Consider the following 26,917-nt stretch of genomic DNA (forward strand, 5'->3'; position numbering starts at 1 on the left):
AACGAAAAGGGAGAGCAGCAGAAGCATGGGCTACACAGGATGTGGGAAGCGGTTGTGACTCCAGCAGCACCATTAGGGGTTTGCCTCCTTCTTCTCCAGTCTCCCATTCCTAACAAGTGCTCCTGGGGGCACAGGCAGCCCTCTTCAGAAAGAGGAAAAGCCCTTGTTTGGGCTTCTGCGAGGCTGGTTCCTGGACAGGGCCTTCCCTGGCGTGTCCGGCTCCACAAGCACCTGTTCACCACCAAGCTGCTGAGGAAAGGGACACGTCACCTCGCTGTATATACAAGGCCAGATAGACAAAGAAAGTGCTCCACGAATGCTGAGAACGGACACGCGAAGTGACTGACCGTCTGGGTCCACCTACCTCACCAGTCAAGGCCCTCCAAATGGGAGGTCACCTGAAATTTTACAAACTCAAATAAAACGCAAGGCGATACTCAAGATCTTTATTGATTTGACTGTAACAGCAACCATTGGTGAGAATTTAATTTTTTCCCTAATTTCCAAACACCTGCTGGTTTAGGACAGTTACCAAAAAAAAAAAAAACCAAAAAAAAAAAAACCAACAAAAAACTGACCACGGATTCACACAGGGCTGCCTCCAGGCTGCATGGTGCCCTCTGCTATCCATCCATAGCCGTGAAATGGATGGGAGGAGTGGAGGGACAATCACATCAAAGGAGACGAAGGGAAGACCGAGGAAAGTACTGGCACTCTCCACTTTTCCACTCAGAGCCCATGGAAATGGGCCACTGGTGGCACTAAGACGGGAAAGGGCATTTTTATATATAAAATCTCTTAAAGATGCTTAAAATGGACACTTGGATACTGAGTGTCCTCTGGGCTCTCCAAGACACGTCCTTTGAGGTTTGTCCCCTGGGCACCCAGGCGGGAAGAGGTGGGCTCCGTCTCCAGGGGAAGGAAAGGCACTGGCTCACAGTACTCAGGGACTCGGACACAGCCACCAGGGGCAGGATGGCTAACAGGTACAACTCATCCTTATCTCGAGTGATCCTCCCCCACCCTCCTGGTTTCAAGTAAAAGTTACCCTCGGCTCGGGTTTGGGTTTTTCTGTTTTGCTTTTAAAGATTTAGATGGAGAGGAGGGGTGGGGTACCCTGGGTGCAAGAATGGGTATCCTGTGCTAGATTCAGGGAATTGTCTCGGGAGTGTCCAGGAATTTGGGGTTTAAGCACCGGCAAGAGCTCCCTTTGGAATTTCAGCGCGGCCACATGATTATCAAGCATTGCAGCAACTGTCAGCTTCCCGCTCTTAGAAAGGTAGCAGAGTTAAGAACTCAAGGCCCCCAGGAACTGTGTTTCATCTCGGCAATGCTTCGCCCTGGCCCTCCATTCAGTATGATGGTATGCCAGAGCTGCGGGCAGAGGGTAAGCAAAGAGAAACCAAAGACCATCTGAACAGGGACTTGAGACTTCCTAAATCTACCTTTGCCAAAAGGTATGAACTTCCAGGACCGGCCCAGAGACAGAAATTTAAATTCCAGAGGATGGGCAAGGTGACGTGAATGATTTTTTGAAAAAATAAGTTTGTATCCATCTCCCTCGAGTAGTCGGTAAGAAATTTCTCTGAGCTAGCCTCAAGGAAACTTCAGAGCTCAACCGGAAAATCCTTACTAGAACAGGAAACGCCCCTGGGGTATAAGCATTCAAAAGAATTCTGACCCAATTGCCTCAAGATCTGATTTTGTCCTTTATTAAAAGCCCAGAGCTAAAGGAACGGGGATGGGTGTGTGCGTGTGTGTGTGTGGTAACCACACCCCCTTCAAAGTCTAGACAGCAATTGCCCTTCCAAAGAAACAATGCTTTTTTAAAATGAGTATTACCCTGTCCCAGATGTCATGGGTGGGTAGGTGATTGGGTTTTCGCAGATTAGTCAACAGCTGTTGTGCCCGTAGTCCAGAAACCTGCCTAGAGGGGAAATTTCTGACCCAGACGGAGACGCAGTGGACCTCCTCTCTCCAGGAGAATGCAAAGGGCCAAGGGTCCTGGCTTCCAGCAGCCAAGACGCCTGACACCCCACCAAATATCCAAGAAGGGGAGAATGGGTAGAGAGTCTGGTTCTGGGACACGACTGCCAACATGATGAGCCCCTCGTACCAGCTGGCTTGACCCAACAGAGGCACTCAGCGTGTGCTGGCTGAACGATGGGACTCTGGGGGTGAATCCCACTCATGCAGCAGGCTGCGGGCTAATGGGAACGTCTGACCTGAGGTTGGAGCGTCCCAAAGAGCCGGTAACCCGAACAACAAAGAATAAAAGACCATCTATTCTGAATCCACCTCAAAATCAGAAGGAAAAACACAACTCATCTGAAAGTGCTGTGAAGAGGAGTTCCTTACTTGGGGAGGAAGTACCCTTTTTCTGACAGCTGCCTCGGCAGCAGTGCCTCTGGTTCAAGTTCACACTAAAACCAAGCAGGGCTAAAGAAAACGCCCGGGAAGAGGCGGGGCCTAAAGCCGGACAGGAATGTGCATCTCGAAGAGGTCTGAAATCTCTACAGTGTGGCTGGACGCGGGTGCCAGAAACACAGCAGACATTCACTAAGAATGTGTTCAACTGACTAGCCTCGTCTAAGCTTCTCTCACAGGTGAAGACAGGGTCAGTTCTCTTTAAGAACACATTCCCCTCAGGAAGCCCAGGACGAGGTGGGCGCACATGTCAGAGAAAACCGGATTTGAGAAGAGCAATCAAGCACCGCCAGACATCTCTAATTCCCAGATGTTCTGACTTCACTGGAGAAGTGGCTTCTTGGGTGAGAGAGCCAACCCCAACCTGTTCCAGCTGGTACGGCTGCAAAGACCGGGTGCCAGGCACAGACTCTCACAGGGACCCGGCTTCCAGATGCTATCATCTATTTCACCCTGAATCTGAACCGTTAAGCTTTTTACCCAGCCCGGTAACCCAACATCTGACTCCCATTTCCTCCTCTTGCTTACCAACCCTGACTCCAATGAAGTCAGCTTTAGGGGCTCCGCTAGGAGGATCCAATTCCCTTTGGCAGTTCCTGGCTACGGGAGATACCAGGAAGTGGTATGGAGTCTCAGAGTCACCGAGCCTGGGACTCGTCATGATGCATTGTCACGCTGCTGGTCATTAGGCAAATGTATGGCTCTTTATTCTCCCGGGAGATGTCATTTCTTGTCACTCTTAAAGCCAGCAGGTGGCTTTGGGGAAAGAGAGAGTGTCCACCTTCTAGCCAGGAGACATAGTAGCAGCATCGCTCTTGGTGTGTTACCTAGTTTAACCAACACCCCCCGTCGGACTGATTTTATCCTCTGTCGGGGGTAAGGTGGTTTTAAGGTACATCCTCAAATTCTTCGCTACTGCCCCATTCCTAGGTGGGGTGTAATTCCCGGCCCCTTGAATGCAGGCCGGACTTCGGAGCCTGCTTCTAAGGAACAGAATCAGGAAGAGGTGCTGGTGTGTGCTTTCAGAGACGTCACGAAAGGCACTGCAGACTCCCTCCCTGGGAGACTTACCCTCTCCCTGGGACCCCCTGCTCAGGGGAAGCCAGCCCCTGTGGTGCGAGGACACGCACGCTGCCCTACTGAGACACCCCTGTGGAGGGAACCCAGGCTTCCTACCAACAGCCACAAAGAGAGCGGAGCAGTGGCCTCTCCAGCCCCAGATGACTGCAGACCCTACCAACATCTTGCCTGCAACTTCCTGAGACCCTGTGCCGGAACCGTCCGGCTCAGCTGCTTCCCAATCCCTAACTCCAGAAGCTGACAGGTAATGTTTGCTCTCTCAAGATTCACAGTTTGGGAATAATCTGTTACACGGCAACAGAGAATGAAGACAGGTGGAAGGACAAACACGAAGGCCGCTGCTCTACAATGTGCTCTTGAGAATGTGAGCGAGTGGGGATCTCGGCAAACCGTACCAGAAGGAAGCCAGACCAAGACAATGGGCGTCTCCTGGTGGAATCTGGAGGAACAAGGTCATTTCTCATTAAGATGGACTGTCCCCAAAGCACAGAAACACGGTTTCCTCATAAGGGCAACAAATGATCACCAAGATTTTAAGAACCATCTCATTCAAATGGTACCCTCAGGGGACTCCCTCCTCGAGGGACAGATATTCATTCTTCTGGATCTGGCTTGCCCTGAAAATCATTCTATGAGGCACGGCACAAAGGCGCCATCTGTTACAAGTTACTCTGTTGCCTTGTGAAATTATCTTTAAAATGCAGACTCACGGAGGTTAAGGTATCTCTCCTAGTAGTGGCCTCCAGGAGAGAATTGCACCAAGCAGTAAGGAACTCCTTGCAGAGAGGGACTAAAGGACTGGGCCGCTGCTCTATTATACAGCTGCTAGAAAAATGGCCTTCGATTAGGGAGCTATGCGCAGAGATTCCCCAGAATGGCCAAAAAGGGGAAAATGGCACCTTGATATTACCCAAGCTGGCATGTTGTCAAGGCACTCCCCGCTGCTCAGCAAGGAGGCCAGGTTTTTATGTGCAGCAATAAAGATCAAGAAGGGGGCGCTCTTCTGCTCGTGGTCCAACCAGCCTAGCGGGAGCTGGAGCCAGGTTCCACGGATGCCAAAGTCAGCTATGAAGAATGAGAAGCCTCATTCCCAAGGAATCATGCTCCTAGGGGACAAAGGGGTCCTGAGCAAACTTCCCATGCAAACTGCAGTGCAACTGAAGTTTTTCCAAGAGTAGGTAAAGTGAAATTTGGAGTTTAATTAAAATCAGAACAGGGATACATTAAACAAACAAACAAACAAACAAAAAATACTTTTCTGATCATCAATTTTTGAGACTGAGAAGCATCCCCCCCAATTTTGGAGATCCAGCTTATTCCTGAGAGACATCAACCATCGCAAAAGGTTCACTCTTTGAACTATTCACATTTTGTAGTAAAAAACCAGAACAAAGTTCCTCAGACATCCTTCCTCTCTTCTGTCTAAAATGTGTTTGTTAACAGGGTCTTTTCATAGTTCGAAAGGAAAACAAACAGCTTTCTTTCATAGGCAATTGGCCTGTTATTCTCACTCTGGGATGTGATCTCTTCAGAGGGCTCAGGATACCACACGTAACCAGAAGTTCCCAGGACACCAGTGGCTACTTTCCTGGTGGTTCTTTGAGGGGACGGAGGCGTTAGTCTTTCTACAAGGGGGTCACTCTCCCGGGATCACCATGCCAGTCAATAGTGAGGAGAGCGGGACAGGGAGGACAGGGAATGAAAAAGCAAAGGGTGAGGGAAAAGAATGAGGCTTTCATTAACAACCCACGGCAAGGAGAATGGTCCAGTTTTACAAACCACCCACTACAAACTGCAAACATGCACACCCAAAACTAGAGGGAGAAGCAAAGAGCTCGTCAGGAACTGGGGTAGACAGAGGAGGGTGACACGGAACAGCAGACTCGCCTGTGGACATCTCTCACCTTCCTAACACTGGAAGATGTGTAATTAAAAAGTTGCTGTTCAAAACTGTATTGAAAACATATCTAAAAATAGGTCTGTAGTCATCTTAAAAATAAAAGACCCCTCCTCAGATAAGAGGAGTGAGATCTTATCAGATACCAACACTTGAGGTATCTTTGATGTATATCTGAAAAATGGCCTGGCAGAGAACAAGGTGGGAGGGAGGGCAGGAAGCGGGGAAAGAGAGGGACGGTTCCGAGTACGATGGGGAAGGCAAGAGAACCGGGGAGGGGGTGGGGGTGGGGACACTCTTTTAAGCCCATGCTCATCTATCCCAGCAGCCTAAGCAGGTCCACAGAGAAAAACAGTTTCGTTCTTTTCTAAGAGCATTCTGAAAGTCACCTTTTAAACTCAAAACATAAGAAACTGCAATCAGAGACAGCAAACATCACAACGCTCAGTGGACTGAAAAGCAAGGACAACTGAGACCAAGCACCCCCGGGGTTCTCCACGCTCCCAAGGTCATTCTTCGGTGTCACCCAGTGGAACACCATGACCAGGCCTTCCCCAGAGCGCCTGTGTCACTTGGACAGGCCTGTTCCAGGAGCGACAGAACCACTCGGGCGGCTCAGAGACAAGAGGACCATGGGCAAGGGGAATGCCAGCAGGGAGGCAGGACAGGAGGAGAGCCCCGCTGCTCACCGAGGACGCCCTTCTCAGGTAGAGCTCAAACCTTTCTGCACCAATGTGCTAAGCGAAGGCCTGGGAAGCTGAACTCGACTCTCAAAGACACAAGACACTCCTGCCAGAGGAAGGTGGGGAAGCGGGCCTCCAAACGGCACCACACAGGGATGCTACCAGAACGCACAGGCTGTGCTCTGCCCCTAAGGACAAACACCTCAAGGTAAAAGGGAGAGCGCGCCCTTCTCGTTTATCATTTCCCTCTGGTGGCTGTGAAGACCGAAAACCCAGATTCTTGCAGCTCTGAACCACAGATGGGAGACACGGAGGGCAGATAGAGGGTTAGAACATGCATAATGCTGAGCCCAGCAAACCTATCACTTCCCCAGTCTTCCCAGGCAGGCAATTGTTGGTAGGCTGATACTTGATTTGGGATTAAAAGAAGAAAGAGGGGGCTGGGGGAGGGAGGAGAGGTTTTCTCAACAGTAAAATGACCACGGAAGCCAGAGTTGAACTGCTTTCCTCTGTGGGCTGCTTAGGTCTAGGGAAATATGCCAAGGACCTTGGAGCAAACTTGACTACCTGGGAAGGGGGACGGGAAACGGAGAGGAAATAGTCAGATGAAGCTCATCTTTGCATCATTTGGCACCCAGAGGAAGGAAGAGGGGGACGCGGGGGCTGTGACGTTTGCCGACACCGCCCCTCCTGTCTGCTGGTTGTTGGTCCTCTGGGCCCCATCCGGTGACACAGCCTCGGTGCTGCCGCTTTTCTTCCGATCCTGCAGGGCACTCAGATGTCCATCTCAAACTGAGCGTCATCCCCTAGTTAGAATCAAGACAAAGTTTAGCACAAAAAGGAAAAGCCAGGCAGCTCTGTCTTTTCTCTGCACGTGGGTCAAAAAATAATCCAAATGCTCCCATTCTCTGCTGCCTTAAAACAATTATTTGTTTGCTTTGGCTGGGCATTTTAATCTGGGAGGGGGAAAAGTGGCAGTCGGGGCCCCTGGGTAGCGGTTAAGCATCCGACTCCTGGTTTCCCCTTAGGTCATGATCTCACGGTTCATGGGATCGAGCCCTGAGTCAGGCTGATCGCTGACAGCATGGAGCTCGCTTGGATTCTCTCTCTCCCTCTTTCTCTGCCCCTCCACCACGCGCCTGCTCTCTTTCGTGGTCTCTCTCAAAATACTTAAAACTGAAAAAACAACAAAAAAAGACTGGCAGTCGAACCACCCACAAGGAGGAGCATCTGGGGAAAAAAAATGCAAGTGAAAATCTGCCTCCGTCTGCAGGTGGCAGTCCTAGAAAATGGGGGAAACAAACCATATTGTTTCCCCTGGCACCACAAAAAGGACATTCTTCTTGTAAGCAACGGGTCTATTTCTGGGAGGCAATAGAAAAGGAACCTATTCGATTCTGTTTTCTGTGTGTTACTCCCAGTCCAATACAGCCCAGGCTAGGAAGTACTTGAGACCTGGTTTCATGACTCATCTTAAGGATTTACTATTCCCTGGTTTTGGATTTCCCGCCACCCTTGGGTTAGATTTGCTTATGATTTAGAACACAGGATTTCCAGAACATTTCAATGAGCCTTGCTGATGGGAGCGGAGAACCTGAGAGACACATGAATGAATGTCAATTGTAACTGAGGCCTCGACAACTGTTCAACCCACAGCCGAATGACATTTGAGTTCCCAAGCATACCCTCTTGGTCCCCCCAAAACCAGCACTCTCTTACCAACTGCCTGCTTCCTGTCATGATTGTTCAAGTTGTTCAAATTGTTTACTTCTACTTTGGAGTCTTCGATTAAGGTGCCAGGGCTGGTGACTCCTGGGATATTGGGCAGATGGCAGGGCGGGGTCTGAGCCATGGGAGAATTGCGACGATCCAACAGAAACTTTCGATCATAAATGATTCGCGTTCCTGGAAAACAAGGTTGAAGAGTCTGAAACGAATTAAGGGGTTCTCAACAGATAATATTCCCCAGGAATTTATTTTAAATTCCATCCAAACCTAGGCCTTGAGGATTCACAGTTCAAGCAAACAGGCTAAGTTCTCCCCTCCCTGCCTGGGCCCAGGCTCCTTTGCCACTCATCTTTTAAGGCTCAGCCCCAACATCGCTACCTTTACAAAAAAAAAACCTTGAAAAAAAACATTCTGCCCCCAACCTTACTCAATACATATCACCTATCATAAATGTCCAGTTTATCGATTTGCCTCTGTAAAGACTGGGACTTCCTTATGCCAGGGCTAGGTCTTATTTCTATCTGACCTAGGTCCTGCCACGAAGAGTTTTTTTTTTAGCTTACTTTTATTTATTTTGAGAAAGATACAGAGAGACAGCTGGGGAGGGGCAGAGCGAGAAGGAGACAGAATCCCAAGCAGGCTCCCTGCTGTCAGCGCAGAGGCCGACGCAGGGCTCGAACACACGAACTGTGAGATCGTGACCTGAGCCGAAATCAAGAGTCAGACACTTAACCAACTGAGCCACACAGGCGCCCCCTAGAAAGTTTCAAATGAAGTAATAAATAAGTATGTGAAAAAAAAAAATCACCAACAGATAGATAGCTGCCTGTAAGTTAAAGGCTTTCTAAAGGCACGGAGGCCAACATTCTTCCCAGACTGAGCTATGGTAGAAGCTAGAAGGGGCAGCCCGTCTCTACTTTACAAAACAATCTGCATACCAAGTGCCACCAGAGTGTTTCACAACAGTTCCGAGGAGTGCATTTGATGTGACGAACAGTTAAGAAAACCTGCTGCTGCTGTTTCTTCTGTCATGGTCTTCCCAAGGTACTAATGGCCAGAAATAAGATCTAAAGCTAAGCAACAGGGGCACCTGGGTGGCTCAGCTGGTTGAGTGTCCGACTTCAGTTCAGGTCATGATCTCACGGTTCGTGAGTCGGAGCCCCGCGTCAGGCTCTGTGCTGACAGCTCAGAGCCTGGAGCCTGCTGCCGATTCTATGTCTCCCTCTCTCTGCCCCTTCCCCGCTGGTGGTCTCTCTCACTCTCTCTCTCAAAAATAAATAAACATTAAGAAATAATAATAAAATAAAATAAAAGTAAACAACAACTTAGAGGAGCCTGATGTTGGCTTAAGGTAGTGGATGCCTGGGACTCTGCTGCTGACTCTGAGTACAGCTGGCTCAGTGATAAAGAACTTGGCCACCATTTAGCGATGTCTGCTGAAGGCAGGAGGGGAGAAGGGGGGGATGGCAGCCACGCGCACCCGCCACCCCTGCCTACGGAACAAAGGGAAGTGAAGGCATCTTGCTCACACCAGGCTTAAATCCAGAGAAGAAAACGGTTCGGGCATCTGCATTAAAAGCAATATTATATGAAAATGAGATTGTGTACCAAGTCATCCATTTAAAGAGGTAGAATGTAAACACTACCTGCTGCTCAATGCTTTTAAATTCTCAAGTGAAAATACTCCCGTCATAATAATGAGAGTCTGATTCAGGCAGATTTCCTCAAACAACACGTGACAGCTACGTCCCAGGAAACAGAAGAACAAATAAAACAGCTAACACATCTACCTGAAATGTGAGGAAGCAGGTAGGAAAAAGCAAGGCATTTATTGCAAGAGGAACGGAAACTCTGGACAGTGTTTCCAAAGAAGGAAGGAGACGAACATTTAAATCTAAAGAAATGATACCAACATTACGCTAAAGGGCTGGAAAAGGAATTGCAAACTCAGTGGTTTTCCTGGGATTCAAATCTGTGGTAGTGCCACGACAACACTTTCATGCAAATGCCAGGAAGTCATTTCTTTTCAACTGGATGGAAAATAAGAGTCACACTAAATGGCTTCGAGGTGAGAAAGTGGCCAGGAGAGACTCTACCTGCAATTTGCCCCCCTATCCTTCCTTTTACAACCAGAATCAAGTGCTAATAAACATATTCTCCTCTCCATAATACTACAACACCTGTCACAGGAAAGAATGACTAGGTGTCTCAGGATGGAAATGTTCTCTGATGGGCACCCATCAGCAGCACATGTAGGCATCTTAAAACAAAACCTTTAAGGCTTTCAAACCAACTCCAAAGGGTATCAATTTTGTTTTTACTACCTAGTTCCGTTAAAAGTACACTGCACAAATAATCATATCTACAGCTTATAAGAGGCGAAAATAAAGTATCTAGCTCCCAGCCTCTACCTGATAAAGTACTCAGAAAAATGCCGTGCCGTATTTGGAACCTATTAGGACAGTCTTTTTTGCAAGTAACTGCATCAGAATCTTCTGGCAAGCTTGTTAAAAAAGATTCTATCTGAATCGGAATTCTTAGGGATTAGAATCTGGAAATCTGTATTTTTTAAAAATTTTTAAATGTTTATTTATTTTTGAGAGAGAGACAGCGTGAGCGGGAGAGGGGCAGAGAGAGAAGGAGACCCAGAATTCCAAGCAGGCTCCTGGCTCTGAGCTGTCAGCACAGAGTCTGATGCCGGGCTCAAACTCACAAATTGCCGGATCATGACCAGAGCCAAAGTCGGACGCTTAACCGACTGAGCAACCCAGGTGCCCCTGGAAATCTGTATTTTTAAGTTCCCCAGGCCATTCTTCTGTTCACTAAAGTGAAGAACACGGCTTCAGGGGCACCTGGCTGGCTCAGTCAGTGGAGGATGAAACTCTTGGTCTTGGGGTTGTGAGTTCAAGCCCTCTATTAGGTGTAGAGATTACTTTTAAACTAAAATCCTAGGGACACCTGGGTGGCTCAGTCGGTTAGCATCTGACTTCAGTTCAGGTCAAGATCTCACAGTTTGTGGGTTCGAGCCCCCACGTTGGGCTCTGTGCTGCCAGCTCAGAGCCTGGAGCCTGCTTTGGATTCCGTGTCTCCCTCTCTCTCTGCTCCGCCCTCACTGGTGCTCTCACTCTCTCTCAAAAATAAAAATAAATAAATAATCCTTAAAAAAAAAAAAAAAAAAAGAACCCATCTTCAACCTTCTACCAAGAGCCTAGTAACAGTGATCCGAGAATAGATGAAATACTAAAGAAGTACGAGGAATTAGGAGGAGAATGATGAAAGGGCCTATCGAGGTCACCCCGACAGGTGAAGCCGAGACCCAGAGAGTGACTTAATGGAGTTCACAGCAAACCAGAGGCAAAACTGGAACTGAGCCCATGGTCTCCAGACTCCCAGGGCAGCCCTCTTGCCGCTCGGCCCCAGTCTCTGGGCCGCCCAGAGTGGGGGCCACACCGTCCGAAGCGAAAGCAGTGGGAAGGTAACTGCCGCTTCCCTATAGACAACAGGGCGACAGTAGATGGTGCGAGTTTACACAGCAGACCCCACCCCGCCTGCCCTAAGCACGGCTTTTCCAGAGGGAAGAGTGGGATGCCGGGGCGGGGGGGGGGGGGGGGGGGTTACTGCCCCCTCAGGAGTGTGACAGAGATGGGCAGAGGTGGCTTCTGGGTTTTCTTTTTGGTCTTCTAGTTTGCCAAGGCCTGAGTACTTACGTTATTTGATAAATTAGTTAATCCGGTTTTGTGTACATAACAGAAATAAACAGTTTTGAAGGTCCCATAGTCTAAGAAGTCTATTTCAGAATAGTAAACAGGGACTTGCAGACTACTGTAATAAAGGAGGTGCTGGAGAGGCTAACCTCTGAAGGACGGCAAGGCACAACCCAGGTCAACAGCTCTAATTACCCTAAGTGCTTTTTTTGTTTTGTTTTTTTGTTTTTAGTTTACTCACTTATCTTTGACAGCGAGCGAGCAGCGGAGAGGCAGAGACAGAGGGAAAGAGAGAATCCCAAGCAGGCTCCACACTGTCTGTGCAGAGCCTGACTCGGGGGCTCAAACTTACAAACCATGAGATCATGACCTGAGCCAAAAATCAAGACTCAAGAGGCTTAACTGACCGAGCCACCCAGGCGCCCCTGGTTCTTTCATTTTTTTTTTTTAACGTTTATTTATTTTGGGGACAGAGAGAGACAGAGCATGAACGGGGGAGGGGCAGAGAGAGAGGGAGAGACAGAATCGGAAACAGGCTCCAGGCTCTGAGTCATCAGCCCAGAGCCCGACGCGGGGCTCGAACTCACGGACCGCGAGATCGTGACCTGAGCTGAAGTCGGACGCTCAACCGACTGAGCCACCTAGGCGCCCCGGTTCTTTCATTTTTAAGGCTCCACGAGATCAGCAAAGGCTGCAAACTTCAAAAAGGAAGTCTCCGAGTCCTAGAGGGGGCTAGAATCAACCTCCTATTTTTACTCACAGGATGACTGAGACACAAAGGCCCGCAGCCCAAGCGCGGCAGGAATCCCACCACAAACCCAAACCCAGCAGAGCAGCTTTGCATACGCCTCGCTCCAACCTTGGAAGAATACCCGGAAAAGTTGGAAATCCCTGGTTCCTGGTTTAACGAAGACACATGTCTTACGTCCCATCTCAAATATAAATTCAGGACAAGGACAGCAAAAATTTACCTTCAACCCTCTTTGCTTTGAAAAAAATAAGAACTATAGTAACACCTTAAAAAGGCATCTGGAAATGATGAGGAGTCATTCTGGATGGCAGAACACTTAGCTCAACTTTCAACAAGTGAATAATGTGAGTTATTTTAGATGGCAATTTTCTGTGTACAGACTTAAAACTTTTTACCACCTTAAACAGAAATCAATCCAAGCCTTTCTTGGTGAAGTGGGGTCGTGGGCGTGAAGATCACTTCATAAACTGCGCTGTGGCCCACGAAGTCTCTGGGCTCATGCGCCTTATCTGCCTTCCACTGCACAGCCACACCAGCGCCCCTTCCCTCATCTGTAGTCCCTCCCTCACTGTTAGGCCTCTGAACTGCCTTTTTCCCTCCAAATCTCAGTCAGCTCAGGCTGCACAACAAAATACCACAGACTGGGCGGCTTAAACAGAGAGTCATTTTCGCACTTCTTGAGAAGTCCAAGATCAACATGCCAGCCAAGGTCTGTTTCTGCTGAGAGCTCTCCCCTGGGTGTGTGGACAACCACATTTTCATTGTGCCCTCAGATGGGGCAGGGTGGGGGAGCAAGCTCCCTGGGGCCTCTTCTTACATGGGCACTGATCCCATCACGAGGGCCTCGCGACCTTATCTAAACCTAATTACTTCCCTTGGCCCCATCTGCAAATATCATCACCTGGAGGTTAGGACGTCAACATATGAACTTGGAAAAGGGGGCACACCCTCTATACCCATCCTAACTCGATGCTTCTAACCTTGTAGGGCCTTTGAAATCAGCGATATGCTTACTAGAAGGCTATGTAAAATAAAAGCAAACAGGCTGAGGGGGGCCCGATGGCTTTCCAATGAAAGGGACAGAGCTTTAGTGGATGGACTTTACACATTTGCTGTGTCACCTCCACTTTTGTTCACAGCTAGGTTTCCAAAGAGTGAGATTTCACTGTGAGATGTTCTTCGACTAACAGTCAACTTGCAAGTTGGAACAAGATTATTCTTATTTCTGTAGTACGCCAAGCTTGGAAACTCTGGGGAGGAGATGGTAAAAAAAAAAAAGCACAGGATAAAAGCAAGCTTTATATTTCTAAATTATATACTGGCAATAACCCATGCTTTAAAGAACTGTAATTGGACCAACGAGGAAATAAGTAGTAGAGATTCTAAGATAAACTTTGAAGAACTTCTAAGACCTTGCAGAGATGAGAAAATACATTTTTTTGCAGCTTTACTGAGCTATAATTCACATACAATGCATTTCAAGTATATAAGTTTTTAGTGTATTCACAGAATTGTGCAACCATCACCACAATTTTAGAAGACTGCAATCATCCCAGCAAGATAACCCGTAGACACATGTAGTAATCCTTCCCCATTGTCCTCTGACCTCTACAGCCCTAGGCAACCGCTGTTTTCTGTCTCTCCAGATTTGCCCATTCCGGACTTTTCGTATAAATGGAATTAGACAGTGTGTGATCTTCTGTGACTGCTTCTTTTAGTTGCGTATGTTTTCAAGGTCCGTCCTTGTTTAGCATTTATCAACACTTCACTTCTTTCTATAGCCGAACAATACTCCCTTACATGTATATATCACATTTTGTCCAGGAATCAGCTGCTGGGCAACTGGGTTGCTTCGACTTTGAATGATGCTGCCATAAGCATACACCTACATGTCTTCGTGTGGACGTGTTTTAATTTGTCTCAGGTATATACCTAAGAGTAGAATTGCTGGATCATGTGGTTAACTGTTTAATCTTTTAGGAACCATCAGACTGTTCCAAAGTGGCTCTACCATTTTTACATTCCCACCAGCAGTGAGCGAGGGTTCCAATGTGTACACACTGCAGGCAACGCTTGCTATCTTTTTTATTATAGCTATCTTTTGGGTATGAAGTGGTATCTCATTGTGGTTTTTTTTTAAGTTTTTATTTAAATTCCAATTAAGGGGCGCCTGGATGGCGCAGTCGGTTAAGCGTCCGACTTCAGCCAGGTCACGATCTCGCGGTCCGTGAGTTCGAGCCCCGCATCAGGCTCTGGGCTGATGGCTCGGAGCCTGGAGCCTGTTTCCGATTCTGTGTCTCCCTCTCTCTCTGCCCCTCCCCCGTTCATGGTCTGTCTCTCTCTGTCCCAAAAATAAATAAAAAAAAAAAAAAACGTTGAAAAAAAAAAAAAATTTAAATTCCAATTAAGATGCAGTGTAAAATTAGCTTCAGGCGTACAATGCAGTGAGCCAATACTTCCATACATCATCCTGTGCTCATCCCAAGTGTCCTCGATCTCCGTCACCTATTTCACCCATCCCCCCACCAACCTTCTCTGCGGCAGCCATCAGTTCTCCATAGTTAAGAGTCTGTTTCTTGATTTGCCTCCCCACCCCAGCCCCATCCCCGCCTTTGCTCACTTGTTTTCTTTCTTAAATTTCACTGTGGTTTGATTTTATTTACATTTCCCTGATGGATAATGGTGTTGAGCACCTTTTCATATGCCTCTCGGCCATTCTGATGTACAATGTCTACTCAGATCCTTTGCCCATTTTTTAGTGGGTTGTCTGTTTACTATTAAGAGTTTTTTATATCCATGAATACAAGTCCCATATCGACCTATGATTTGCAAATATTTTCTCCTATTCCGTGCATTGCCTTTTCACTTCCTTGATATTCTTTGAAGCACAAAAGTTTTTAACTTTGATGCAAGTCTGATTTATACCCTTTTCTTCTGTTGTGTTTTTGGTGCCACGCCGAAGAAACTATTTGCTAATCAAAGTCATGATGATTTGTGCCTATGTTTTTTTCTAAACGTTTTATAGTTTTAGCTCTTAATACATTTAGGTCTTTCAGCTGTGGGATCAAGTTTTTGTGTGTGGATATCCAGTTGTACCCAGTAACATTTGTTGAAAAGACGATTTTTCCCCCGTTTAATTGTTTTGGCATCCTTGTCAAAGACCAATTGGTCATTAATTGTGACAGTTCATTTCTGGACTCCCAATTCTATTCCACTGATCTATGTTTATCCCTATGGCAGTGTCACACTGTCTTGATCTGTAGTAATTTCAAAATGTGAGTCTTCCAACTTTTTCTTTTTTTGAAATTGGGCTATTTTAGGTCTCTTAAATATTAACTTTTGGGTCAGCTTGTCAACTTATGCGAAGAAGCCAGCTGGGATTGTGATGGGATTGTGCTGAACGTGTAGATCAATTTGGGAAGCACAGTCATCTTAACAATGTTGTCTTCTGATCCATGAAGGTAAAACGGCCTTCCATCTATTTAGGGCTTCTTTAATTTCTTTCAAGAATGTTTTGTAGTTTCCACAGTGTCAGTGTTGTGGTCTTTTCATTAAATTAAAATCCTACACATTTTATTTTTATGTTGTTAGAAACGGAATTGTTTTCATTTTTGTATTGTCCATCAAAAGGGTACGGAAATACACTGGTTTCTGTATACCAATCTTATAGCCTGTAACCTTGTTAAACTCAATGAGTTCTAAGTGGATCTAGTTGTTTAGTGGATTCCTAAAATACATTTGATTTTGAATGCAAACAAAGCAAATTAATTCAGAAGAGACGACACCCTGAAGAACTGGAGTCTTAAGTGATGCCATTAATATTCTCAAATATGACCAGGGAAAATAGAAGTACAGAAGCAAAGAATTTTAAGTGCTTGAATTTTAGATCGCGGCTAGTTTAATTGTAGCAGATATAGAGCAAAAATGAGGAATCAGGCTGTCAGTGGGTAGCTAAGGATCTATGGTGTGATTTAAAAGCACCTGATCATTCAAAAAACCAAAACTATTCAAAGAAAAACATTAAGACTCAATTATGAATAAAATGGCAAGAAAAAAAAAAACCCTTTGTTTCCTTTGTCACATGTTGTGTTTACCACGAGATTGTATTTTTTCCAAGAAACAAACTAAAAAACCTAAACTACTCAAGGTCTCTCATACGTGTCCCATGCAGAGGCATACAGTTTTCTGAAGCAAGAAATTCCTGGTAATTCACATTTCACCCAAACTACCTGCCACATTTATGTCAGGCCAATTTAATGTCAACCAGTCAGGCCACAAGTGACTAGAAATGAGTTAATCCTGAATTCCTGAAGAAGGAAAACAAAAGACCACACAAGAAATTCAGACCTTGAATATAACATTTTTTTAATGTTTATTTTTAAGAGAGAGAAAGACAGGGAGCACGAGCAAGGAGGAGCAGAGAGAGAATTCCAAGCAGGCTCTACACTGTAACACAGAGCCTGATGCAGGGCTCAAACTCATAACTGCCAGATCACGACCCGAGCCCAAAATCCAGTTAGATGCCTAACCGATGGAGCCACCCAGATGCCCCTTGAATACACCATTTTAAAACGGGGCATGATTCTGATCAACTGATGGGAGTGTTAAAAAAAAAAAAAAAAAAAAGTATCTATTTCACCTTGACCATGGACGTTTTTCCTTCTGGTGAGTTTTCTCCGTTTCCTTTTCTATGAAAATAATCACACCCCTCGGTTTTATATGGAAAACTTAAGAACCAAAATATCATATACGGTATATACAGCTTTTAATGATTATAATCAAACTATAATAAAAGCGAAGCAAAATAAACACAGGAGAGTATACAAATGTTACAGGCCCTGATATTGCAAAAATTATGGAAAAGTTGACCTATCAGGGGAAGGAGAGGCAGGACGGATGGTATAATTTCATATAGTGGAGAGCTAAATTGACAGATCGAGACACGGAGGTTTGGACTCCATTGTTTTGCACTTTAAATAAAGGCAGCTACCAGAGGAACCAGAACCAATAATACAATTTACAAAAGTTGGTAGATGGAGAGGAGGGGAAATGAGAGGTAGAAAGTAATGAAAATGTTCGTCTTTCGTAACAGGGAGTCAGAGGTATTATCGAAGGTTAACCAAGAAACTGGCACACATATGTATGGCAACAGTGATAACCAACAGAAGCACTATACACAGAAACTGTTGAAAGTAGTTGTCTACTGGCATTTTACTTTGGATTTTAGGTGCTTCTGTTTTAATTTTTATTTTTCTGTTTTATTTTTTAACTATGCATATAATACTTCGTTCTTCATGTTTGTACTTCAGAACAAACAGGAACGTTTCGATCTAGGTTAACATTAGATATTTATAAATTTTCTTCATCCCTTGATGACCAGTTACTAGGATAAATCTGATACCTTACCCATTACTTTCTAGATGCTGACATTACTAGGAAAACATGAGAGTAAAACGGCAGAGTTCCTTTGGCGGAGAACAGAAAGGCGGGGGGGGGGGGCACTTCTACCCTTTGATCTAAAAACTAGTGATTTTCAAGGGGCAAGGAACAAGAAAGCCAAAGAAAGAGACCCAAAATTACACTTGCCAAGAAGGTTAGGTACATAAACAAGGTCATTCAAGCCTAAGGGTCTCTTTCAAGACCGAGTAACTTAGTTTAAGTAATTAATCCAGGCATTATGCTATAAACATCCAAGAAATTGTATTAACTTCAAATTAAACCACCTAGAGAAGGCCCATTGTAATGCGGTTAACTGACAGAGTAGTAGTTACTGTACTTTCACAGAGTCCCCATCATAAAATTCTGTTCAACTAAGGCTGCTTGCTGTATTAGAATTAAGCATCCACTCATGCAAAATGACAACTCAGAACAAGAAACATCAAGTAACTTGCCCAAATCGCATAGCTTGACTAAGCTGGTGACAAAATCTTCCAAAGGCTGAGATGGACCTACACCTCCATACAACAGTGTCTCAAGGAGGAAGGGACAAGGACTCAAACAGGGTGTCCCTCGGGGGATTTTTTTCTACATCCAAGAGAAAATCTTTCTCAGCAAACCCTTAGCAGATTTGCCCCTACATCTCATTTGGCCAGAACTGGGTCAGATGCATACCAGACGAGACACTGGGGGAAGCCATGACTGGTAGCCATGGTGCATGTCCTGGGGCTTGGCACACTGCCACTCTATAAAAAAAAAAAAATGTCTGTTTAAACCTCTGTTCTTCAGGGAGGCTCTGGATGAAAAGACAGACTCCTAAAACGCTCTATGCCAGATAACCCGGAGGAAACTAAAAGCTGCTCAAGCCAGCATCCTCCAGGTATGCTGATGATGGCCAAACCACATTCAGTGTGTGCAAACAAGTCCCTAAAGGGATAATAAAATCAAGAGAGGGACAATTTTTTACATCAACAGAAGGCACAACTGGAGCCTCAGGATCTTGTAACTTAGTATGACCAAAGTATTATGGCTAATGGGACACATCTAAGATGTGTGAAACGCCAATCCTACTATCCTTTAACTCCAAGTCTCAATAAGTGGGAGCAAAGATTTTCAAGATATTGTCAAAGGATGGCTCCCGGCCCAATCACTTAGGACATGGTCATCACAGAACACACGCCCAAGGCTGAAAGTTGATAATGACTATGCTCCTATCCTGAAGGCCTCGTGTTAGAAGAGGCCTTAGAGATCATCTGGCAAAAGGCTGTCATTTTCGACATGAAGCAACTAATATCCAGAGAAGTTAAAAGTATTTGTGAAAGGACACACAGTGACACAGGGCTCAGGAGACCAACACAAATAAGCTAGCGTGCTAAGCAACTCTGGTGTTCTTGAGTCTCAGCTGCAACATGAGTTGGAAAGATGATCTTTTTAGCTAGTAACAGGTCCAAAACGGTATACGAACCACAAGCTAATCTTAAATAAGTGCCAAATGATTTTAAGTCTGTCTAGCCTTGACCATCAGAAAATCCGGGTCAAAATAAAGTACATCAAATATGCAAAAATCCTCAATCACATATTAGCACAACAAATTTAGCTACATACGGAAAGGGCTATATACCATGACCAAGTGGGATTTATCCCAGGAATACGAGGCTGGTTTAACATCCAAAAATTGACACAATACATCATGTCAACAGAATAAAAAACAAAATCACACAATCAACTCAAAAGGTGAAAAAAAATATGCATTTGACAAAATTCAACCCCCTTTCATGACAGGAATAGTCAACAGACTAGGCATAAAAGGGAACTTCCTCAATCTGATGAAGGGTATCTACGAAACTCCCCAGCTAACCTCTTATCTAATGGTGAAAGACTAGATGTTTTCTCTCTAACACTGAGAACAAGTCAAGGGTGTCCGCACTATCTTGCCACTTCTGTTCAACATTGTACTGAAAGTTCTAGCCAGAGCAATTAGGCAAGAAAAAAATAAAAGGCATCCAGATAGACAAGGAATCAGTATTTACAGATGACATGAGCTTGTCTATAGAGAATCCCATGTAATCTGCAAGAACTGAATTGTATTTTCCAGTCAATCTGTCCTTGCTCGCTAAGGTTTTTACTTTCTTAAACTACTCGATGAAATGAAGAGCTTCTGTTTGACGGGGCATTCATCCTAAAGATACGAAAGATTATTTACTTAGATGTAAACACTCAGATATCTGAGCTTTTGGCTTCAAGCTACAGCCTGAGAACAGGTGAAGGGGCCCTTCAAATACTAGTCACCCTTGGGATGGACAGCTGTCGGGTGTTAAAACTCAGGTTCTAAGGGACCTTCACAAAACAAAGTTCCATGATGAACAAATCTGAAAATGGAAGTCTAGGCCTTACCTATTCAGTAAGCTGAATGGCCGCAATTCTCAACTGCCTTTTATTATAAATTACTGAAGTAGCGAAAATCTTTTAAACGTTAGTGTTTTCATCCAAATACTTGGAAGCCAAGAAAAACGTCTGCCACTCACCAACAAACTATTCTCCTGCTCAGGCTGTCTTCCTCTCCAACCAGATGGGCTAGCCTACTGCACGTTAACTGTACCACGTCTGACCCGCAAATCTACACACACACACACACACACACACACACACACACACACACACAGACACGTGATCAAGCCAACGCTGTGGCCAAACCATGCAAGACCCCTCTTATAAAATTGTCTTTAGGACTCCAGTCCTACAAGTCTTTTGTAGTAACCCCGCTAGTGCCGGTTTACAGATTCGTCACTTGGCCCTCTTCCTACTGCCCACAACAGGCCTCAGCGGAACTGAAGGAGCTGTGCACAGCGCCTTCGTGCATGCTACCCTATTAACTTGTTAAGAGCTATCCTCCCTGGTCAGACCGCTTCTGGCTTAGGACAGACATTGCTATAGGCCTTCAGGATGCAGACTGCTGCCTCCCCCACAGGCTCAGAATTCAGTCCTGCGGGAGCCGAAATGCACAACATAAAAACTGAAGTACATCTTCCTTAGTATATGGTTTGGCAGCTGATGAATACGAGACTACAGCTGAATCGCCCACAGAATGACAAATATGTTAATAATTAGCATTATTCTGAGATGAGTAAATGCCATCTTCCTCAAACACAAGGCAGAGAGACTGAACGCCTTTCATTATGTTTTTCATGTACTTCTCAAGTGTAAGAATGAAGTTCTTTGGTTAATAATGAAGCTAGAGAGCCAAGTAAGTACAGTTGTTGGTTTAGAAGTTTTTGGCCTAGAATAAACCCAAGCCAAGGTCACAGTCAGATAGATACTGGCCTTCCTTCCCCAAATCTACACACAACTCCATTCGTCTCCCAAGAAACAAACCAGATGAAAACTTAGGACTCCCACCCAATACTCTTATTTTATTATAGCTCACTCCAAGTGGATTATTTTCCCTTCTTCCTACCTTCTCCTGTATTTCCAGACCTTCCAATGGCCTTCAGGTAATTCTGCCTCAATGAACCAATCACAGCAACTCTCCAGCTGGCAGAGAGGAAGCCCAGCAGCGCGAACAAGATTTTAGACCATCAGTTAGTTCCCCTCTGGTGCTCTTGTTATGGCAACAGCACTTTTCCACAGCTGATGAGGATGTTATGCAGGAAAAGAAAGGCAGAAAGAAAGGCTAAAAAGAGTTCTCTATGTTTCTTCTCATTTCCCAGAGCACAACACTCCCAGAGGGAGAAATTTCAGAACTTACGAAAGCATTAGCTCCCTTCCAGCTAAGCAAAGTGTTATAAAAGTGAAGACAACTACAGTAACTTTCCCTTCCATTGGGGCTAGATGTAGTGTCTCAAAGGAAGAACCAAATATCATTCTCACTCCTCCACAGGCAGATAAAACAAAATAAAATCCAAGGGCATTTTTGTTTTGGCCTTGAATTTACTTAAAAATTGTCCTCCTTAACAATGAGAAAAGGTACTCTTCCAGCAATTTGAGAAACCCAAAGGTCACAGAGCAAGTTGTGTTTCCACCCACCTCTCATTTCCCAAACCACAGGAAGGCAATTGTGAGAAACCTTTTCAAGGATAAGCTGTATCCTCTGATTCCCAATGAATAAAGGACTCTCAAAGAAGGAGAAATTGTAAGTTCACTGTGTTGTGAATGTCCCTGCCCAGTCTGATCTTTGAGGGCATTCAGCACATCAACTGTTATCCTGGAATGCTCCAACATGTGTATGACACTCCAGAAGGTCTCCAGAAGTTTGAGACAGGACATGCTAATCCCCTTCCTTCCCACTAAATAGAGATCGCCAATACAAACCTACTATCATTTTTCTCAATGTTTTCACATGTTAGCACTTGATTCTATACATCTTTTGTTCTAGAACGAAAAATCTTGTCACTCCCCAACCCCCTTCAAGATTTTATGATCATTCAGAGCAAGGACTGCATTTCCTACTTTTGTCTGTGGTCCTCTTTTGTGCAAAGCACTGCACTAAGCCCACAAAACTCATTTAAGATACCTAACCACATTAATTCAGGTGCCTGGAAGAGACCAAATAACCAACTATCTTACCCTGGTTCAATTACATGGTGGGAGAGAGAGGAATGTAACAAGAGAGATGAACAAACCTTCAGAGGATGGGAAAATTTCCAAAGGGGGGAAATTTAATTAGTAAGTACTGTACATCTAAACAGCACTGAGTTAATAGGTGATTAAATCCAATCCCAACAGTGCTATATCCTATAAACACATTATGTAAGTCTTTGTGTTAAAAATCCAAAGAAGGGGCGCCTGGATGGCTGAGTCAGTTAAGTGTCCGACTCTTGATTTCGTCTCAGGTCATGATCTCACGGCATCAGATTGAGCCCCCAAGTCAGGCTCCTCGCTGGGCAAGAAGCCTGCTTACGATTCTCTCTCTCTCCCTCTGCCCCTATAGACGCGTTCTCTTCAAAAAACAAACAACAAACATCCAAAGATTACAACCTGCTCTACCAACGAATACAAGTTCAATATGATAAATAAGCCAAGATGACAAGTATTTAAATGAGACAAAAAAAAAACTGTGGGTATCGAAACTATCTGGAGACAGGCTAAGTGATATTCGAGAAAACAGTAGTGGCTGTGTAAGTTGGGAGGAAGGGTAAATGAATCAGTATTTCTGGCGGACTCTTTCCAAGCATTTTAGGAACTAATCCAGACTATGAGACAGGCTTCTATCTTTAAAGCAATTCTTAAGGACTATGCCCTTATTTTTAAAAACATGGTAGCTTGGTTGGTTGAAATACGCCCAAAGGGTGCCCCCTCTGTAAGTCTTCCTTCAGGGGAAAAATGATTAATATATAGCTAAAAGTTTAGTTTCTCTCCCACATAACTAATAGCTGAGTGCAGTTGTTACCATGACATATGTTCTCAACTGCTGAAGGCACAGGCATTTACTGACAAATAGCACAAAGAATTCTGCAGGAAGCCATATATCTCTATCACCTTGGAAAACAATACCCATTTCTTAAAAGCTGTCAGTTCCTTCGGCTCAGGTCATGATCTCACGGTCAGTGAGTTCGAGCCCCGAGTCAGGCTCTGTGCTGACCACTCAGAGCCTGGAGCCTGTTTCGGATTCTGTGTCTCCCTCTCTCTCTGCCCCTCCCCTGTTCATGCTCTGTCTCTCTCTGTCTCAAAAATAAATAAACGTTAAAAAAAAAAAATTAAAAAAAAAAAAAAAAAAAGCTGTCAGTTCAAGTTCAGGACAACTCTATCTGGAGCAGAAACTGGTCTGCAAAAATCTTTCAGGATCAAAAAAGCAAGACTTCAGCACGCCCAGGGGCTGGCCTTGAACACATCGGGTCAGGAGAGAGGGTTCTCCAATGAGGCAAGTGGCCTCGCCAAGTCAGCTGACTGGCCTGCAAAGTTAAGACTTCTTTACTCCACACATATTGAGGAACTCCTCCTGTTTGGGTCATTTTAAAGTCTTCCATGCCCCCCTCTCCCCCCACAGTGGCCTGGATGGATTCCTCAGTAGAGCGCTCTTCCTAGATTTTTATCCCTTGTTGTTGGCAAGAAGGTCTTCCTACTCTATGGGCCTTGCTATTGTGCAACCAATCCAAGGATCGCCCAGGCCTAACTGCACTGGGTTGGTTGTAGTACAGCTGGTGAGCCGGCCCACGGGAACGAAGCTAGCAATCTCCTAGGGCAGGGGCTGCAGCAAAGTTCAACCCTCTCGAGAGGCCACGCCATCACCAAAAGAAGGCAAAGTTCCGAAGTTAAACTGAAGCGCCATTCCCTTCAATAAGGTCCCACGAGATCGCTCTCTAGTCTCCTCCTCCCTCTGGAGAACAGCCCAGTCAGGGTACAGACAACCTTTGAGCTCCCTTTTCCCGTGACCAATTCAACATGCTTCACCTCTACCCCAGTGTTCTTCCTTGTAAACAGTTCCTGGTCATACTTCGAAAAGCAATGCTCAGGAAACTCTACCTGCACTGCCCTTGCCCAGGGTCAAGCAATCCCATCGATCCGAATGCCCTTCCTGACAATGCCCTCTTCGTCTACCCCCAAAAGCGTCACCGCCAAAACCCTACCGTTAGGGCTGCCAGTGCTCCACTACCCCCTTGGCTATTACTTGAGTTATTTCTTTAACATTCTCTCATTCTCCCCCCCTAGCCTGGGGACTCCCCTCCCACCCCCCTCCGCGGGGCCTCGTCCAGCAAGTAAACAATGCTGTCAAAGCAGGATAACGCTGGGCGAGGCGTCCAGACACTGCATTCCAGCCTCCTCCCGCTGTTCTAAAAGCAGCAAAACAAGTCATCTCAGGGTCCCAGGAGCGAATTACTCTGCCCAACTTCCTTTCTAAAAAAGCCCGGGAGAGAGCTCCAAAACCAAGCCCTGGTGTGCACAAATGCACAATATGCAAGAAGCAGAGGCAATGCAGGGTGAGAGCAAGGCCAACTATACACGAGTTTGCCCAGGAGGAGGCAGAGAGGGGGGAGAAAACTGGGTCGAGCGCGTAAAGCTGCCACGAAGCGGGAACAAGGGCTTTTTTCACCGCCCCCCCCCCCCGCCCCCAGCGACGGGAGAGCCACGTTCTCAGAGTCGGCGGCGCTGAATCGAGTTGCAGCCAAGAGATAATGCGAAGTTAAGGTTCCCGAAAGCAGTCTCCCGGGGGCTTCCGCGGAGCTGGGGCGGGGGGAGGGGGGGTTGGGGGACTCCGGTAGAGCTGCGGTGGCCGAGGTGGCCCAGCGTGGACACGCCCTGAGTTAAAGGCCCGCGGCGGGAGAGCGGCGGAAGAAACCGGCTGCAGGCTCGGGGCCGCGGCTGGGCGGCCGGCGCTCACCTCCCGGCGTGGTGGAGAAGAGCGTCCCCCCGGGCGTGGTGCAATAGTCATGAGGTAGCTGCGCGGCGTCGCTGATGGGCACGGTGCGGGTGGGGATGGCGCGGCTCTGGCTGGGCTGGTGGCCGCTGCCGGAGGACGAGGACATGGCTCTGGGCGCGGGCTCTCGGGCTTTGTCCGGCGGGCGGGCGGGCAGGCGGCTGCGGCGGCGGCGGCGGCGGCTGGGGGCCGGGGCTGCTCGGGTGGCTCCGGCGAGCGGAAGGGCGGGCGGGGCTGGGCGCGCTCCGCTAGCTCCTCGCTCGCTTCCTCTCGCTCCCTCGTCCCGCTCCGCTCCCGCCGCCGCCCTCTCAGCCGCCGCCGCCGCCGCCGCCCGATCCTCCGGCCTCCGCCAGCAGCCTCAGCAGCAGCAGCAGCGGCAGCAGCGGCGACGACGACGACCGGAAGCGGGCGAAGGCGGGAGCCAGAGGGAGTTCGGGGAAGCGGATCGGCGGAGGTGACGTTGCGGGGGGCGGGGCGAGGCGGCGAGGGGCGGGGCGGGCGAGGGGGCGGGGCGAGGGCGAGGAGGGACCGAAGACAGGCGAGCCGGACGCAAGTGGGTGGGAATCTGCGCGAAGTGTTTGGCAGTAGCTCGAAGGTCGGCCCGGAAAACTTAGGTGTTGTTTGTTGTTGTTGTTGTTTTGTTTTGTTTCAAATTGCCAGTCAACACTACTTTACTTGAGCCAACTTCTGTTTTCTAGCCACGTAAACAAAAGTGTAAGTTTACTTTTAATTGCTTCGTATTAAATATAGACAATGCCCGCACTATGTATTAGGAAAAAAATCAGAGCTGGAAGGTTAAGTACTGTCTCCCAGTTTCCCAATTTCCCTTTCCCGGGTAAACCATTGGTACCAGCTGTGTACTTGTGAATCCTTCCAGAGACAGTCCTTACACACACACATAATGCAACATATAAACATTAACAAAAGAAAAATTAATAATTCTCCGTGTCGCAAGGATTATTATTATGTTAGAGAGAAAGGAACCGAAGCACAGAGAAAGGTTGAGAACACGAGGTACCTGAAAAATCTAGATTTGGGACGCCATTCTTTCCTCTAGGGGTTCTCAAACTTTTCAGTCTCAAAGTTTACATTCCTAAGAATTATTGAGGATCCTGAAGAGCTTTTGTGTGTGTGGATTATATCTGTTTATAATTGCTATATTAGAAATTAAAACTGAGAATTTTTTAAATGTTCATTAGTTTATAAAATAATGTCATTACATGTTAACATGACATGTTTATTTAAAAAATTCTATTTTCCGAAACAAAAAGACATCACTGAGAAGCGTGGCATTGTTTTACTTTTTGGCAAACATTTTAATGTGTGTTCCATAGAAGTCAGCTGGAGCCTCACATCTGTTTCTGTACTCAAACTGTTGTGATGTATTATTTTGATTCAAGTCTGTGAAGGAAACCCAGACTCCTACAAGTATGTACTTAAAAAGAGGAAACTTCACAGAACCTTGGAAGGGGTCTCAGGGACCCCCAAAATTCCAGACCACTCTTCGAGGACTGTTGCTCTAGGCAGCATTGTCTCTACCCGCAACATATCCAAGATGGAATTGAAAAGAGAATCATGACTACCACCAAATATCCTACCATCATTCCCGTTTTGCCAATAAGGAAATTGAAGCTACAAGATATTAAGTGTTTAGCCAGAGGAAAACAGCTACCACCTCACTACTGAGAGAGCCAAACGGTTGCTTAGTAAAGATGGAAACAAACAAACTTACATAGTGGAGCAAATACTGTGATTGGTGGTCAGGTTGGGCCAGAGCATGACATGGAACCAATTTTGTGGTGAGTGTCCAAGAATTCAGGAAGAAGAACCTTTGACGGTCCCCAGGGTTGGAGGGGACTG

The 26,917-nt window shown here is 46.2% G+C and overlaps 1 protein-coding gene across 1 annotated transcript; it reads right to left on the minus strand.

Annotated features, from left to right (window-relative positions):
- Nucleotides 1–432: 432 nt before the first annotated feature.
- Nucleotides 433–25,482, minus strand: EIF4EBP2 (eukaryotic translation initiation factor 4E binding protein 2). Its single transcript, XM_081790536.1, has 3 exons — nt 25,022–25,482; nt 7,807–7,992; nt 433–6,893 (listed from the first exon to the last, which is right to left on the minus strand). Exons 1-3 carry the CDS (start codon nt 25,164–25,166, stop codon nt 6,862–6,864), a joined length of 363 nt encoding a protein of 120 aa, XP_081646662.1. The 5' UTR covers nt 25,167–25,482; the 3' UTR covers nt 433–6,861.
- Nucleotides 25,483–26,917: the final 1,435 nt, after the last annotated feature.

The sequence above is a fragment of the Panthera onca genome, chromosome D2 (assembly GCF_046562875.1).
Source record: "Panthera onca isolate mPanOnc1 chromosome D2, mPanOnc1 haplotype 2, whole genome shotgun sequence".
In the NCBI taxonomy this organism is placed as follows: Eukaryota; Metazoa; Chordata; class Mammalia; order Carnivora; family Felidae; genus Panthera; species Panthera onca.